Source organism: Charadrius vociferus, unplaced genomic scaffold (assembly GCF_000708025.1).
Source record: "Charadrius vociferus isolate BGI_N301 unplaced genomic scaffold, ASM70802v2 scaffold1277, whole genome shotgun sequence".
In the NCBI taxonomy this organism is placed as follows: Eukaryota; Metazoa; Chordata; class Aves; order Charadriiformes; family Charadriidae; genus Charadrius; species Charadrius vociferus.
This window is the reverse complement of record NW_009649323.1, coordinates 11347-27045: the sequence shown is the minus strand read 5'-3', so window position 1 is coordinate 27045 and position 15699 is coordinate 11347. Positions and strand designations below refer to the sequence as shown.

At 48.2% G+C, this 15699-nt stretch overlaps 1 protein-coding gene across 1 annotated transcript in view; it reads left to right on the top strand.

The window, feature by feature from the left end:
- The window catches only part of CCDC30 (coiled-coil domain containing 30), a gene marked incomplete at its 3' end in the record, with an annotated part of 32319 nt that overhangs the window by 5282 nt on the left and 11338 nt on the right, over window positions 1-15699 (top strand). Inside the window, exons 3-10 of the mRNA XM_009889469.1 lie at window positions 223-376; window positions 2087-2158; window positions 3184-3299; window positions 6640-6747; window positions 7170-7276; window positions 8134-8326; window positions 12785-12883; window positions 13514-13654. Of these exons, the coding sequence (XP_009887771.1) occupies window positions 223-376; window positions 2087-2158; window positions 3184-3299; window positions 6640-6747; window positions 7170-7276; window positions 8134-8326; window positions 12785-12883; window positions 13514-13654 (990 nt within the window). The remainder of the gene's footprint in view (window positions 1-222; window positions 377-2086; window positions 2159-3183; window positions 3300-6639; window positions 6748-7169; window positions 7277-8133; window positions 8327-12784; window positions 12884-13513; window positions 13655-15699) is intronic.

The following is a 15699-nucleotide window of genomic DNA, read 5'->3' as shown; positions in this document are numbered from 1 at the left end:
CATTTTGTGCTCCTCAGCATCTGCTTTTGGCATGTGAACATGGTGAGGAGGATTGTCCACTGTGTGTCTGTCTTCTGCCTCTGCAGTGGCTTTCCCGAGCTCACCCACTTTCTGTTTGTGTTGCCACCCTTGTTCTGGTGGGTCAGGAGCAGTGTGGAGCTTGGTCACGTCACTGGGAGGGTTATCTCATTTACCGTTGGAGCATTAGCCCTCGTGCTTCAGTTCTACAGGGAAGAGCTGGAGAGGGAACAAGCATCACGTGCAAGAGTTGAACAAGATCTGGATGAGGCCACGCAGAAGCTGCTGATGGCCCAGGAAGAGATACGGAGGTTGGCGGATGAACTGGATGCACAAAAAAAGGAGCAGAGCAAAACAGGCAAGCGATTCTCTTGTGGCCACTCCTAATTACTGGCCTGCACTTAGCCCACCCCTGGTTAGTGTCAGCCTTGGACTTCTGACCCAGGGGAGCTGGAGGCAGGCTGTCCTGCGTCTTCTGTCCTTGTAATGTGGAAAAATCAGTGTCAGATGTTAGCCTGGTACCTAGGAGATCTGAACGCAGTCGTTAACAGTCACAAATGGATTAATTCTGAGTGAGGAGAGCTGAGACGTGGGGTTTTCTGATCTGCGATTACAGCAGCAGTGTCTTGACTGACACTGGCTTTTATACAGGGAGAAATTCATGCCCATGGGGAGGAAATGATGACTTGGTCCAGCCACAGAGTAGCTAAAATACCGTGCACACAGCATTAGCACAGCTGGACCACCCGTCTCTAGGTTCTTCAGATGCCATGTTTGGGATGCTCCCTCAGTATGAGTCGTTAGCAAGTGCTCATAACCGGAACTCATCAGCAGTCTTAAGTGACTGCTTAGATTCTTATCACTGCTAATATTTGCATAACCTCCTTATTGAAATAATTGTGTTGACCAGCCCTTAAGTATTTTTTTTTTTTTTAATACTGACTGTAAAAATAAACAGTTTTCTGGAGGGAAATCAAAGTACTTGAGAAAGCTTCAGCTGGAGTGGTCCCTAAAGCAGGTGCTTCACCGCTACCTCCGACAGGAGATTCCCCGAGCAAAATACTGGTTTCTGGATGCTTTTTCTCTGGGTCACTTATGTTGTCCCAAAATCTGTGATGCAGGATTTCAGTGGAGAACAGCAAAGTGTGATGAGATAGCATGTTCCTGCCCCACGTGCCTTTGCAGAGACTGACTCACTTAAGGAGACTGGTGTGACCTGAGTACGGTGTATGTGTGAATCGCAGGTCCCGATGCTGACCTCACGGCTCACGCACAACACTCAGACCTAGCTAAACCTTCCAGCCAGCCTCCAAAACCACTGTTTCCAGCCTTTTAATCAAAGGCAGGGAAATGAGCACTCTGCGGGCATCTGCTTTGTGTATCGATTGATAACACACGCGTCCCTGGGGATGGAGCGAGCGTTGCGTTGCAGCCTCCAAACACTGCTGCTTCTTCACATCACGGACGGGCTGCAGCGCGCGACTCCTCTTGGTGGATCGTAGCCTGCGTGGGGAAATCTGTTTTATAATCTTCTTAAATATCAAATGAATATAAGACTTTCTAAACTGTGAGTAAGGGTTTAATACTTGTTATGTCTGGGTGGTTTATTATGCTGCGAGTTATTAGAGTGCGAAATCAGTGCTACAACATCTTAGTGGCTTTCCCTGACGATGTGTATCTCTATGCCTTCTCCCGATGAGCTTCAGAGCCATCTGCTGTATAAATAAATTGATCTTCTAACGAAATCCTAAAATGAAATCTCTGCTCTTTAGTCAAACTCCACTTAAACAGTGTATTTTGGTTCACTGATAACTTGCAGTTGCTTGCTTGCCTTGAAGAGAAAATACCAGATTGCTGCTGGCCAGCCTGTAGCCCTGTTATCGGGTCTTTGGTGATTAGAGAGTTTAAATTGTGTGCTTAGCTGTCTGCTGCTTTTTTTTTTTTTTTTTCTTTAGTTTTCCTCCAACTCTGTATTTAGCAAAGTGCATTAAAAATGTGGCAGAGTTTAGTGTTCGGAAGTGTAGAAATGGACAGCCACAGCAAAACCATCTCTTTATTGTCCTTGTAGGATCAGCCTCACGGTCAGCCCTGCAAGCGTCCGAGAGCCGGGAAGGAGGGGTGGGCGAATGGAGAGAGAGTGGTAAGTCACGCTGTTTACAAACAGAGAAGATCCAGAATTTTATTGAGGTTTTCCGTAGTGGTAAACTGGCTCTTCAGCAAAATGAACGCTTCGGTAGAAGGTGTTCCTTGCCATTTATGCTAAATTAGAAAACTGAAAATCCAATATCAAAATCCTTGTTTGAAACAGGGCTTTGGGGTTTTGGGTTTTCTTTGCCAGATTGGGACCAAGAGAGAGGGTATGTTTTTATTTTTGCCTGAATAAAAGTCAAATTTAAGCTGAAATGTCCTGTGCCCAGCACTAAGCTGAAAAGGGAAAAAATCTTTGTTCACCTTTTCTGTAAGGAAAACTGCCTTCTCACTAGATTTACTTAGGATTAAGGTACCAGTGTATACTTGGACACGTTTCGGACAGTGTGCTCTTAATACAAACATCTTTTCCTATTTCTTGTGCTTGAAATACTAGATAGTCTGCGTTAATTGGTGTGATGGTTCCATATGTTTATTGATTTAGACTTTGAGGGTTGGTATACAACCGTAATTTTTGCTGTACTTGCCGTTTCATAAATAGTAATGCAAAAAGCTAGCATTAATGCTAGCACAACACTGATACGTTAACTGTGACTGTGTTTCTGCTCGCAGCAAATTATGGATTCTATGATGAAAATAAGAAATGTGGTTGGTTGGGTTTTTCAGAACTTACCCATGATGGTTGTGAAACCCATACCTAAATATCTGAGGTGAGGCATTTTCCGTGATCCAGAGGTAAACTGAGTCCCTGGAATAACTCTGGAGAGCCGGCTGTGCTGCTGTCATAAACATAGCACTGCTATCGAACCAGCATCTCCAGAAACGTAAACATCGACTATTTGAGTAAGAGAGCGTGTTCCTGTATGTATGGGGAACTTCCCTCTGTGCTGTCGCAGGCATACCTCTGTGCGCGAGGGCAAGGCAATTTTGGAAACCTTATTCATGTGCTAGCCCCACTGAGCTTGGTCAAGGGCCAAACTGGTGTTGGTGACCGTTTTTTTTTCCTGTTCTGCACAGACAGGACAGAGCTACAGAAGGCCATGGAGGACAACAGCAGACTGGACAAGGAAATTCTGGCGCTGCGAGCACGGGTCCAAACGCTCGACTTGGAAAGAAAAGCGTTCCTTGATCTGGTGAGTACCTGTCTCCTGCTGCTGGATCTCCTGGTCTGCCGTGGCACCAACAGCCTCTGCGTAGTCGACACTCCTGGGTGGGATCCTGATGTTCAGTCCTACTCCTTAACCTGCCCTGCCTCTCTATTTCCCCTCTCTTTTCTATAGCAAGTCTTTCCAGAGCTGCGGTTCTGATGTTTCATGGCTCATGGAGTAATAAACTTTGGGAAACAGGCAGAGTAAATAGAATCATTGAATGGTTTGGGTTGGAAGGGACCTTAAAGCTCATCCAGTTCCAGCCCCCGTGCCCTGGGCAGGGACACCTCCCACCAGCCCAGGTTGCTCCAAGCCCCGTCCAACCTGGCCTTGAACACCTCCAGGGATGGGGCAGCCACAGCTTCTCGGGGCAACCTGCCCCAGGGGATCACCGCCCTCACAGGGAAAAACTTATTCCTGATATCTCATCTAAATCTCCCCTCTTTCAGTTTGACCGTTCCCCCTCATCCCATCACTTCCCTCCCTGATCCAGAGTCCACCCCCCAGCTCTCCTGGAGCCCCTTTAGGCACTGGAAGGGGTTCTGAGCTCTCCCCTTTTTGGCTTTCTCTTCTCCAGGCTGAACCCCCCCAACTCTCCCAGCCTGTCCTCCCAGCAGAGGGGCTCCAGCCCTCCCAGCATCTCTGTGCCCTCCTCTGGCCCCGCTCCAACAGCTCCGTCTCCTTCTGCTGGTGGGACCCCCCGAGCTGGAGGCAGCACTGCAGGGGGGTCTCCCCAGAGCAGAGCGCAGCAGAGGGGCACAGTCCCCCCTCGCCCTGCTGGCCACGCTGCTGGGGATGCAGCCTGGGGTGCCGGGGGCTCGCTGGGCTGTGAGTGCCCATTGCCAGCTCATGTCCAGCTTCTCACCCACCAACACCCCCATGTCCTTCTCCGCAGGGCTGCTCTCCATCCATTTTCTGCCCAGCCAAAGAGTGTTTTAAAGCAGCTGCTGTTACTGCAGCCCTGAAAAAAATTCAGCTCTTACAGCATCCTTCAGTGCAGGAAGAGTTCGATAGTTCACCGAGCACAGAGGGGGCTGTACGCGCTCAATCCGAGTATATGCTCTAGGGCTTGCAGCGTAGGGCCCAGAAATACGTGTTTTCCTGTGCCCAACGTACAGGATCAGCTCGATGCTTTCTGTTACTAGCCAGTGTTTACACAAAATCAAGCGGGTAAACAGAGTAAGGAACATTTCTACCTTTTCTTGGACACTGTTACTAAAAACAGCAAATAAGTCTAGTCTAAAATCCCAAACTAGTTATTTTAAAAACAATTTTTAATTGATGCTCATGTTTTCGTACCTCTCAGCCTCTTTGGCTTTTTTATGTGGCTACGTTGATATGCTCAGTGGAAGATAAACTTACTTCTTTTCTGTTCGTGTGGGCTTTCTTCAGTGAATTACTTACTATTACATTGCTACTAGTTAAATGCATATTATATTACTATTGATTAAATGCTTGACATAATAAATTATTGCATTTAGAGAATCCTAAATCTTTATCAACAAGATAATTCCTCACTGAGATTGCCTATAGTGAATTAATATAACAATCTGTTTCCCGTTAAAATGTGTCATTTGGCACAAATTCTAACTCTCAGACTCTTTGTATCAGTCCTTCAGCAGCTATCACTGGTTGCCAGCAGCCTGTAATTACTTAGGCCACCCCAGCACAGATAGCTCAGCAGCTGTCTTGCAGGTCTTTTGGATTAAAATGAGTATTTTTAAATTCATATCAGTATCTCTGAGAAAAGCATGCCCATCTCTTTACAATAATGTCGAAGACTTAATTACTTGAATATAGTTTATTCACATTTGAGGATTTAAAAATGTTAGTATGTAGTTCTGTTCCTTGTGTTTAAAAAAGTTCCTGGTTCTTCCTTAGCATAGTGTCTAAGCATATCTGTAGTCTCACACCTTGTATTTACAGGACAGTCTGTTTCTGGGTCTGCAGAACAAAATTATTTAGTTCATATTCCTCAGTTTACAATTTTTTTATTTCAAATAACATTTTTGTTTCTTTAGGACATTGCTTTTTTCAGTCAGTATGTATACACACACACGTGTATATATATTTATTTTATATATGTAAAAAAAGAAATATATACACAGAAAAAAATATACAGATACATGTAAGGTACTGTTTTCTCTGTACAGAAAAAAAAAAAGGTAGCCAGACAGATCGCTTCCAACCAACCACGTTGTTAAGCTAAAAGCAAATTACTCTTATTCCTTAGGAATGAGGTTTAACTGTCGGCATAGAAGTTAGGAAACCACAATTTTTCATTTGTAGAAGCTGAAAGTGGACTTTATCACGAGGCGCAGAAGTTCTGAAGGTTTTTTTCTGCCTGTGGGTTATGGACAGCAGGGTGAGGAGCAGGCTGCCCAGCGGGCTCTGGCTCGGGGTTCTGTGGGACACTGACCTTATCCCAACCGTGTGCTCCACCACTTGGGAGTACTGAGCCTTAACCCTGTAGGACCCGGTGTCCGTGTGAGTGGGCTCTGCAGGTACCTCTGGCTGTGAGTGGAGGCATAGCGCGAGGCTGAAGAAAGGAAAAACGCATGCTGAGGAGGTGGTGTGTGACAGCTTTGCAAGGGCTGATAGCTCCAGAGCCTAGCGGTGCTGTTAAATCGGCAAAAAATGGTAAACCTGTGACACCAGAGGTCCGCTGAACCTGTGCAAGGTCCCCGGCATTGACTGCGTGAGGCTCAGGTGGGACCCGTGTGTGCTGCTGGGCACACTTGGCGAGCACAGGATGATACCTGCGCTGGTGAAGGTGAGCGCTGTCTGCAGGACTCCGAACACCCATCCTGAAGCCACCGCAGTACGACCCTGCGCTTCTGGGTAAATGGCGGGGGTTGGCCTCCCAGCTGCTGCTCCAAGCGGCAGCCAAGAGTGAGCGTGCGAGGGAGCGACTGTGTGACATGAACAGTTGCCTGCTAGTAATATTATATTGATCCTGTCAATAACAGCAAAGGCCATAAGGTGTCCTCAGGAGTAGTGGTTGTGATCCGTCTCCCTGTCTGTGCTCAATCCTGTTTGGTAAAAGGGAATGTACAACATGTGCATGATCAGTAATTGAAATAAATGAAGAAAAATTGCTTACCCTTTAATGCAGCGTGGCTTTCCCCCTTTTATTGCTCTTTATCTCTCTAAATAGTCTGGGGCCACCTGGCTGGAGCAGCCTCATGATCTCAACCAATCCCTCAAGCCAAGTAGTTAATAATAATAATAAATCTGCACTTTATCTACAGCAAGTTTAATTGATTCTCTAAGACAGCGAGATGAACGTTCACCCAAAATAAAAGGAAGTGTTTTCCTTTTGAAGGTTGAACAGCTCAAAGAGGAGATTTGTGAGTATCAGAAGAGCGAGAAGCAAGGACTTCCGTTGCCTGTGCTAACCGAGACTGACGAAGTCGCAGCGTGCTCGCTGCAGGTATTTTCAAGGGCTTTTTGTTTGCCATCCTAGAAACCAAATAGAGCAAACAGGCCCCACTCTGCATTTCCTAACTCCATAAATGAAGACGCAGGGCTTGTAGTGCAGAAACACTAGTGTTCTCCTTTCTACGTATGTGTGAGCGCGTCCTGTGCAGGTGTGACGCGGGACTTTTGGTGGGCACGGCGAACACACTAGCGTGTAGAGCATGTCTGTTGGTGTAAGGTAATACCCACTAGTGCCTTCGTATTATGGGTCTTGAGGAGGTTTTGGCTGGTGGATTCTCTAATGCAGGTAGTCATAGATGTAGTTCATGTTTTCTGGTTGTCTCGTTTATTGATGAGAGATTCGGGTAGCTTTGGAATCTCCTTGTGCTAAGATTTCAGTCTTAATTATGCGCTAACTTTTCGTTTTCTCTTCAGTCACAAGGCACAAAGGATGAAGGGAGGGTTGAAGGAGACCACATTTCAGGCAAAGCTGGCACAGATCAAGAAGACAGATATCAGAGCAGTGAAACACTTCATAAAAGGTGAGCAATCTAGAAATCCTTCTTCACCTGTTGTTTTTTCACGGTGGTTATCCGGTGCTGTGGTTGCTGGTATTCTGTCTTGGAGAGCGCGTTTAAGTATCGGGTTCTTTAGAATACTCTTGGGTACCAGCTTTGTTCCTCTGCTCCCAAAGCAGAAAGTTTGGAGGTTATGCAGTCCTGAGTGGGTCTGTAGCCCTTGGTATCAAGAATGTGGGCTGGTTTCTGGCCCTTTCTCCAGTTTGTTGCTTTTGTAAAAGAATAGGGTTGTTGGGCTTTTGTGGCTCTCTGCAGACAAAAGTGTTGGCTTCAAAATTGTTGTGTTGCTGGGAAGATTCCTCTGGATTTGGTTGCTGTCCAGGGGTGCACCAAGACAACTTGGCTTTCAGACTTAAATATGTAAACTGGGATTTTTAAGGGAAGTCAAAGCTTCATTCTCCTGTGGCCTGCTCAGGAAGCTGGTGCTGTGCTTCTGGCAGGTTCAAGGAGGAAAGGGCGTCTGATCCCATCCCTCTGTCTCTTTTTATATCCCTTCAAACGCCCAAGCCTGTTTCTCCACCTCAAGCAGTTGAATTTGCCATTGCCTCTCTGCAGTTAGCATCATCGTGCCTGACCAGTTTTCTCCCCAGACCTTCATCATTACTTGTGTAGAGCCCGTCACCACTAATTCCCATGCATCGCCACTTAAATAAGAGCAGGCACAGGTCATGCTGGATGCGAGACTCAAAATTAGCAGGACACAAGTATTCCATAGTGAAAAACACATTGGCTTCTCCACGCCAGTGGTGAGCGGTTTGGATGTGTGTCAATGCGCTGACGTAGCAGTTCTAGCCTGGGTGATGTCCATCTTTGGTGCGTAGGTGCCGAGAGGTGATAGAAAACATCGAGGGCAGGAATTCACAGCTCCTTCACAAGCTGCAGAAGCTGGAGCAGGAGCACGAGGATTTGGTTGAACGCAATGAAGAGCTGGAATCAATCCTGGGAGAGACGCAGATCCAAACCAAGCAGGAGAAGGAACAGTTTGAGAGTGAGGTGGAGGGACTTCACCAGAAAGTAAGTAAGGAGTGGAAGAAATACCATTTGGTTTTGTTTAATTCTAGCTGCTTTTCTCTATTGGCTGGTAAAATAAAATTATGTTTGACCTAAGCCTGCATGCTGCTTTGTTTAGTTTGACAAGAAATACAATTAGCAAAACCTGCCGGTTTCGGAAAAGAGGGGAAAAGGAGGAAAAAAACCTTCCAGCAGTGAGTAAAAGACGCTTGGAGGTGCGGATTCCCCCAGTGTTACAGCAGCATTGTCTTTTCCAGCTCCTGTCTCCCCTCCTTGGTGCCTGGGCAAGCAGAGTTAAGTAGCTAATGAGCCTCCTGCATCCAGAGTCAGATGGAGCCGCCCTCCCTTCCCATACGGCCTTTCTGTACGTGTGGGCTGTGCACCCTTCTGTTTCTTGGCTGAACCGAAGCAAAGTCTTTGTGTTTCAAATTCAATTGTGTCTTTTTTTTTTTTTCTTCCTTTCTTTCTCTGGAGCTATTTCTTCTGAACCTCTCGTAGCTTAGAAGCTCTTATTTCCCCTGAGAGGCTGTCCTAGATGGCACTGGTGCTCCTGGTGGAGCTCAATGTCTGTCTCCTGTAGGAACTGCTTTCCCACATTGGAAAGTTGTTTCTTCTGCCTGTGGTTCCTGCTGTAAAGCAAGTTCCAGGAAGAGAGGCAAGAGGTTTTCCTGAAGCCCGTGAGTTGTCCCTTAACCTGGCACCCATATGACAGAAGTCCAGGCTTTGACTCAAATCCCTAACCCCTCTCCAGACCTGTCCAACAGATGGAAATGGTCAGTGTGGGAGGCGGATGCTCACTGATCCCAGGAAAGGTCACCAGTTAAGCACGCCGATGACAAAAGATTGCACTTCTGGATTTTCCCCAAGCACAGCATCTTGGAGACCTGTCAGCCTGTGTGGCAAACACCAAGACACTTCTGGGTGTGGGTGGCCAGGACCTGCACTGCCTGGGGACATCCCTGCTGAAAATAACAAATTTGAGGGGACAGTGAGTTTCTCTCATCACCTGGTATCTCTTGCTGCAGCATCTGCTGTTGAGCGGGGCAGCCATGGCTGGACACATCTCTTTGAAGACCTGTGCTAAGCTGATCCATCTGGAGAAGCTCTCCTCGATCTTGCTCAAGATGCGATCTCACCAGTCTCTTCCTTACCTGTGTCCTACTCGATTTTGGGCACCCTCAACCAAGGGCAAGCTGGATCTTTTCCTGTTAGTAGGACAAGACCATTCAGATCATCCTTTGACTTTAGGAGGTGGATTCTTTGTTGTTTCCACTTGTTTGCACGTGATGGGGAACCTCTGGGAAATTGCAGATGTGAAGCACCATGTTGATTATCTTGATTTACCAGAACCATGGTAACATTAGAGGCCTCCTTGCAACACCTGCAGAGCCATCTCCATCCATGTTTTGCGCAAGGATTAAGTTATTGCTGAAGCGTCTCAGCCTGATGCTGCCTTTGTCAGAGTGGTCTTTAGCCTCGATTTACCGGATGGACTCTCCATCCCTCTGGAAGTAGCTCTGTGAGGAGCACCTGCGCTTACTGACTGGTTTGTCACTGCTTGCCCCCAGGGAAAATACCGTTTGCAGCATCGCTGGGAGGGTGGATCATCCCTTACAGCAGGGAAGCTGAAGGATTTCTAGCCAGAGAGAACAGAGGAAGCCAGAAGCTGGTCTTGCTAGATGGGGAGGTGGGTCAAAAAGGCTGGCTGAGGAGGTCTTTTCTTTTGGCTGAGGCCCTGCTGCTTGGCCGAAAGCTCTTCCTTCTTTGGGCTGAGTTGCCTTCTCCTCCTGTCTGAGGTTAAGCAAGGGTCTGAGGTAAGTCTGAGGTTAAGAGATGCTCTCTGCAGTGATCGTGGTCCTGGCAGCAGGACCTGCTGGGGACCTTGGATTTCTGAGGTGGGAAGGAAGGACACAGGCAGATTTTCACTCAGGAGCGAGCAGTGCTTGGACATGTCCATACACTTGTGTTAAAACATGATATAGGAGATAGTGCAAGTGTGAAGGCACATCCTATGCGAATGCTGAAGCAGCCACACATCTCCAAGATGAACTGTTCAAAGGAAGAAGAGATGAATTACTTGTCAGTAGCCTCTGGCTGTGAGGGGAAAGTCTCTAAATACAGTGAAACAGACTGAAGGCACGTTCAGATATCTTAAGGAAGGATGCCAGCAGACATCATGGTTCTAAGAGCGTAGCTGAGGAGCCACGGGCAGGCTCTGTGATGGGAATGGCCAAAGGTCTGTCCACCATGGCTGTGCCTTTGTTTAAATCAGGGTTTGTTCAGCACACACTAAAATGTTTCCCACTTTCTCACTGAGGGAGAGTAAACACAACCCTCCACAAATCAAACAAGACGCATTTTCAGTTTGGAGAAATCCCATCTGGGTTAAACAGATCCCTGGGAACGCCGCTGTGAGGGACGCGGGGTGAACGCAGCGGGGAGCACCGAGTAGCCAGGGAGATGCGAGGCATGTCGTCTGGCATGAGCTTGGCAGCCGCTGTCGCTGAAAAAGAGACAGAAAAGAGGCACGCAGGGCTACGGAGGAGAGACAGGCAGGTTGCGGGATGGAAGAGGAAGGAGGTGGGTTTAACCCTTGGTTAGATCCAGCATCTGCTGAGATGGAGGGCTGCAGAGCTGCACCCTTCATCTCCAGGGGGCTTTTGGGTGCCCTGGAGGTGATGAGGGAAGGGCGGCGTAAAGGCAGGTGCACTGGAGCCTGGAGAAAGCAGCGCTGCTGGGTGTTTGCCAGACTGCCCCATGTGAGCAGGACTTGGAATTCTTTTCTATTTTGGCACGCCGACAAAAATATTGGCTGATTAGGCCACTGACTCGGAACGAGGACACCAGGATACAATGTGAGTATTGTTCTGCCGTTGGCACGGGACTTAACGTGCGCAACTTAAATGCTTAAAAGTTAGCAGCTTGGAGGAAAAATAAGCAAAACGATGGAAATGCATAGCTGGGTATCAACTTCATGAGCAAAGGTTGGCTGGAGGATGGGGAGGGGGGTGTATTTTGCCTTTGAGATCCCTTTCCAGAGCCCCAAAGTCTTGCTGAACCCCAAACTATCATCCAGTCATGCAAGAGGAGGGGGGGTTTATTGCCCTCTAGCTCTTCTGTAAGAGGCCTGGGTGTTTCACCCCGCTGATTTGCTTTTAACATCTGGGTTTGGTAACATTATCTATCTTTAAAAAAAAAAAAAGGCAGTATCACAGCAGCTTTCCTCTGTTAGAGATTGTTCCCTGCTGCGAGCTTCAAGAGAGCCATCTTGTGCCTGAAGCCTGTCAGCGAAAGCAAAGCTGCTGGGCTTTGACACGCTGCTTTGTAATTGCTTTAAATGGACTGGGATTGGCAGAGACTTGGCACTGCTTCGGTTTTGGCTTCCCGTTTGGAAAGGAATGAAAAAATCGACTCCAAATAAGTGCAAAGAAAGGAGGGTGAGAAAGGCATCTTGCATGCTTTGCTCGTATGAGTGGAGCGATGGATGTTGCTTGTATGAGTACGGTGTACAGATGAAGCTGGATTGCATCTGCAGCTGGACTTCATCCCCCTCGCTCTGCGGCCTCATTCAGCGAAAGCCCAGCTCGGGCAGTTGGGAGGGGGGGACAGCTTGGCGGTTTAGGCATAAGAAAATGAGCACAGACTTTCTTCTGAGTGTAAGGAGCTGAAAGGAAAGGCTGCTGAATGCTGTGCTGGCTGGCAGCGGAGCAGAGTGGCCACGAGTGCCAAGACTTGGATTTTTGCGAAAGGGTGTGCAGGAACCATAATTGGGAGGAGAAGCTGCTCCGAGCTCCTTTAAGCCCTTTAAAACTGCAGGACTAATAATCGTTCCCACGAGATCCCCCACAAGGGTGGACTCCTCGGGGGGGATGCTGCGAATGCAGAGTGAGCACTTCTCCAGACAAATTCTTTACTGCCAGGAGGAGCACAGAGGTCAGTGTTTTTCCGGCTCAAGTTGAGAGTCCTCGGAGCCGTGCAGGGGGGAGTAACAACCTCCTTCGGGCAGTGGAGGGACCAGGACATGTCCTGGTGGACCATGTCCAACATCTGCTTGGGTAAGATCAGCCACAGGGGAGTGGGCACTGCAACGGCATGGGAAAGGAGGACAGCCCATGATATACATCAGGGTCTCATGGGGTCCTCTGTGTTGGGAGAACAAGCTGTGGAGGCCTCGAATTTTCACCATATGTCTGGGTCGTTTCTCACCTTTTTGTGGAGCGGGTTTCTTTCATATTCTGACTTGGCCTGGGATGGCTCCTTCACCCTTTGAAGCAGCAGGATGAAAGATGTGAGCTGGAGTGAGCCCACGCTGGCGGCTGTCCACGTCCCCTCCCACTCCTTGCTTCCAAACATGGGGCTTACTCTGGGATAGCAGCACAAGGAGCAATTTAGTAGTAGTTGTGCATTTAGTACTAGTGGTGAGTACTGGTTTGGTTTTAACTTGTGGTTTGTCTGTGTAAGATCACAGGTTTAGAAACAGAGTTACTTGAAGTGCAGAAGAGTAAGACAGAGATAAGTGGGGAAGAGCAGGCATCGTCTGGAGCACAAGAGGTGCAAGAGGTAAGAGGTTTCCCTCGGGAAAGAAACTGTTGTGCTTAGAAACATATTAAGTGAGCATCGCCGGTGAAGGCACCTTGTCACCATCTTCTGAGAATTTGTGGCCCATCAGCTCATGCAAGACTGATGGATGCCTTTGGAGAAAAGCAGCTAAGGGGCCAATATTATCTCTCTTACGAGGCTGTTGTGCCTTCAGCCCTGCGGAGCTTGCTGACTCCCCGGTGAGGGTGAAGGGTTTCCATGTGTAAAGGTGCTTGACTCTTGTTTAAGGTTTAGTGAAACCTAGGCAGCATGTAGGTACGTTTACAGGGCTGTTTCCCAGCTGGTTTTGGGCTGACTTTGCTGTCAATGTAGTTGCCAGCCAGACAATTGCATCTGCCAGGTGTATAAGCCAGACAGAGCTTATTACATGTGGGAGAGGACCTCCCCAAGGTATCGTGGGTCAGGTGGGGGCTCCAGGCCTTCAGAGATGTCCAGCCAGCCCTGGGAATAAGGTGCAGGAATCCTGCTGGCAACTTCTGAGAACCATTTTTCCTATCCTTGTTTTCTAGAAGACACATTTTCTACGATTTGTTTCTACAGCAGCATATATTCTAGCAAAAGAGAAGTGACTCTTAATTTTGCTTGTCCCAGATGCTGGAAACCTGTCAGGAAACAATAGAAAAGTTGGGAAGTCAGCTGGGAGAGCGGAGAGAACGCCGAAAACAGCTTGCATCTGAGCTTGAACTCTTACGAGAAGACCTGAAGGCTGAAAAGAAGGTATTGGGCAGCCCGGTACGTATAGCTCCTGCAGCGGGACTCCCTGCAGGAGGGAGTTGCCTTTGGATGACTCCCTAAAACATCCTCAGTTGCCCCCCAAGTGCATTGCTTGGCTTCTCTTGGGATTTCTCTAGTCCAGCCAGTTTCAAAGCTTCTTTGGCAGATGGTTTTAAATCCATCTGCTTTAATGGAACTGTCTCTAATCACAGAATGGTTTGGGTTGGAAGGGACCTTAAAGACCATCTAGTTCTACCCCCTGCCCTGGGCAGGGACACCCCCCACCAGCCCAGGTTGCTCCAAGCCCCGTCCAACCTGGCCTTGAACACCTCCAGGGATGGGGCAGCCACAGCTTCTTGGGGCAACCTGCCCCAGGGGCTCACCACCCTTAAAGTGAAAAATTTCTTCCTAATATCTAATCTAAATCTACCTTCCAGTTTCAAGCCGTCCCCCCTCGTCCTATCACTACTTGCCCTTGGAAAAAGTCCTTCCCTAGCTCTCATGTAGCCCCTTTTAGATACTGGAAGGCCGCAATAAGGTCTCCCTGGAGCCTCCTCTTCTCCAGACTGAACCCCCCCAACTCTCCCAGACTGCCCTCGCAGCAGAGGGACTCCAGCCCTCCCAGCATCTTCGTGGCCCTCCTCTGGACCTGCTCCAACAGGTCCGTGTCCTTCTGCTGTTGGGGGCTCCAGAGCTGGATGCGGTACTTATTTATTTATTTTTCCTTTCATTGTATCTGATAACAAAACCAGTAATTCAAAGTTTGTAGCCAAAGCCCCTTGCTCTACAGGGTAGAGTGGAAATTTTCAGACTTGGGTATTGCAGAGTTATTTGTGATCATAAGGCTCGTGATCATGAGCCTTCATCTCTCCGTGTCACAACGTGGCAGGGTGCTTGTAGGTTTGAGGCAATACCTCCCTGCAGACTGACATCACGGTTCCCCGTTAGCAGCGACTGCTTTCTGACGTCGATCAACTGGCTAACTCTGAATCTGTGTAACGCGGGTCCCCTTTAACCAGAATACGGCACAATAAGAAGTCAGAACACCTAAGAGTCAGAGAAGTCTACATGAACAGCTTGCTGGGATCCCGGCGCTGCTTTTTGTTACGTGCCCTGAGGTCCTCAGTACACTTCACTTGAAGTAGTTTAACTGCTAGATAGACTTCTGGCGGGTTTGTCTCTGCTTTGAGAGTCGCTGGTGCTCTCTCTTCCAGTTGGCCATAGAGGAGAGAGAGCGCATGATGCCAGCAAAATTGCACAAGGGCTGGTGCACAGGCGGGATAGGGGCTGAAAATTAGGCTAAAAATTGAGAAGAGCTGCAGATCTGTGGCCTGGATCATGTATACAAGAGGGGCCTGAGGGAGACTGGCAAAAGGGGGGATTTACATCTACAACAAACCCCATTTTTTAGCACCCTGAGAGGTCCTAAATCATATCACTTCCTTGAATGTAAGTAAAAAAACAATGGAAGTCCTGAACTGTTGGCACAACTGCACATACACGAGTCTTACTGGAGGAACAGTGGCATCTAGAGGACAGGGCTTTTGTAGTGCTGTTACACAGCAAATTCACATTATAAAAGCTCGGGATGCACACCAAGCCCTGCGGAAGAACGGTTTAAAAAGAGACTAGGTCAGTCTATGCACACGCATATGAAAAGGAATTTTCTGATTTGGGACGTGATGGGGAAAATGGGAAGAACTGCTCTTTAACCTTTGCATCCCAATAGTTCAACCTACTCGTGGTCCAGGGACGTTTTCATCAAAGGGATGTAAGTTTGGTTGTAATTCAGCCACCAGTTGGCTGGTGGTTCCACTAAGAGGTCCATTTTTCCATCAAAGCGATCACGAGATTATAGAATCACAGCATGGTTTGGGTTGGAAGGGACCTTAAAGACCGTCCAGTGCCACCCCCTGCCCTGGGCAGGGACACCTCCCACCAGCCCAGGTTGCTCCAAGCCCTGTCCAACCTGGCCTTGAACACCTCCAGGGATGGGGCAGCCACAGCTTCTCGGGGCAACCTGCCCCAGGGGATCACCACCCTGAGTGAAAAACTTCTTCTTG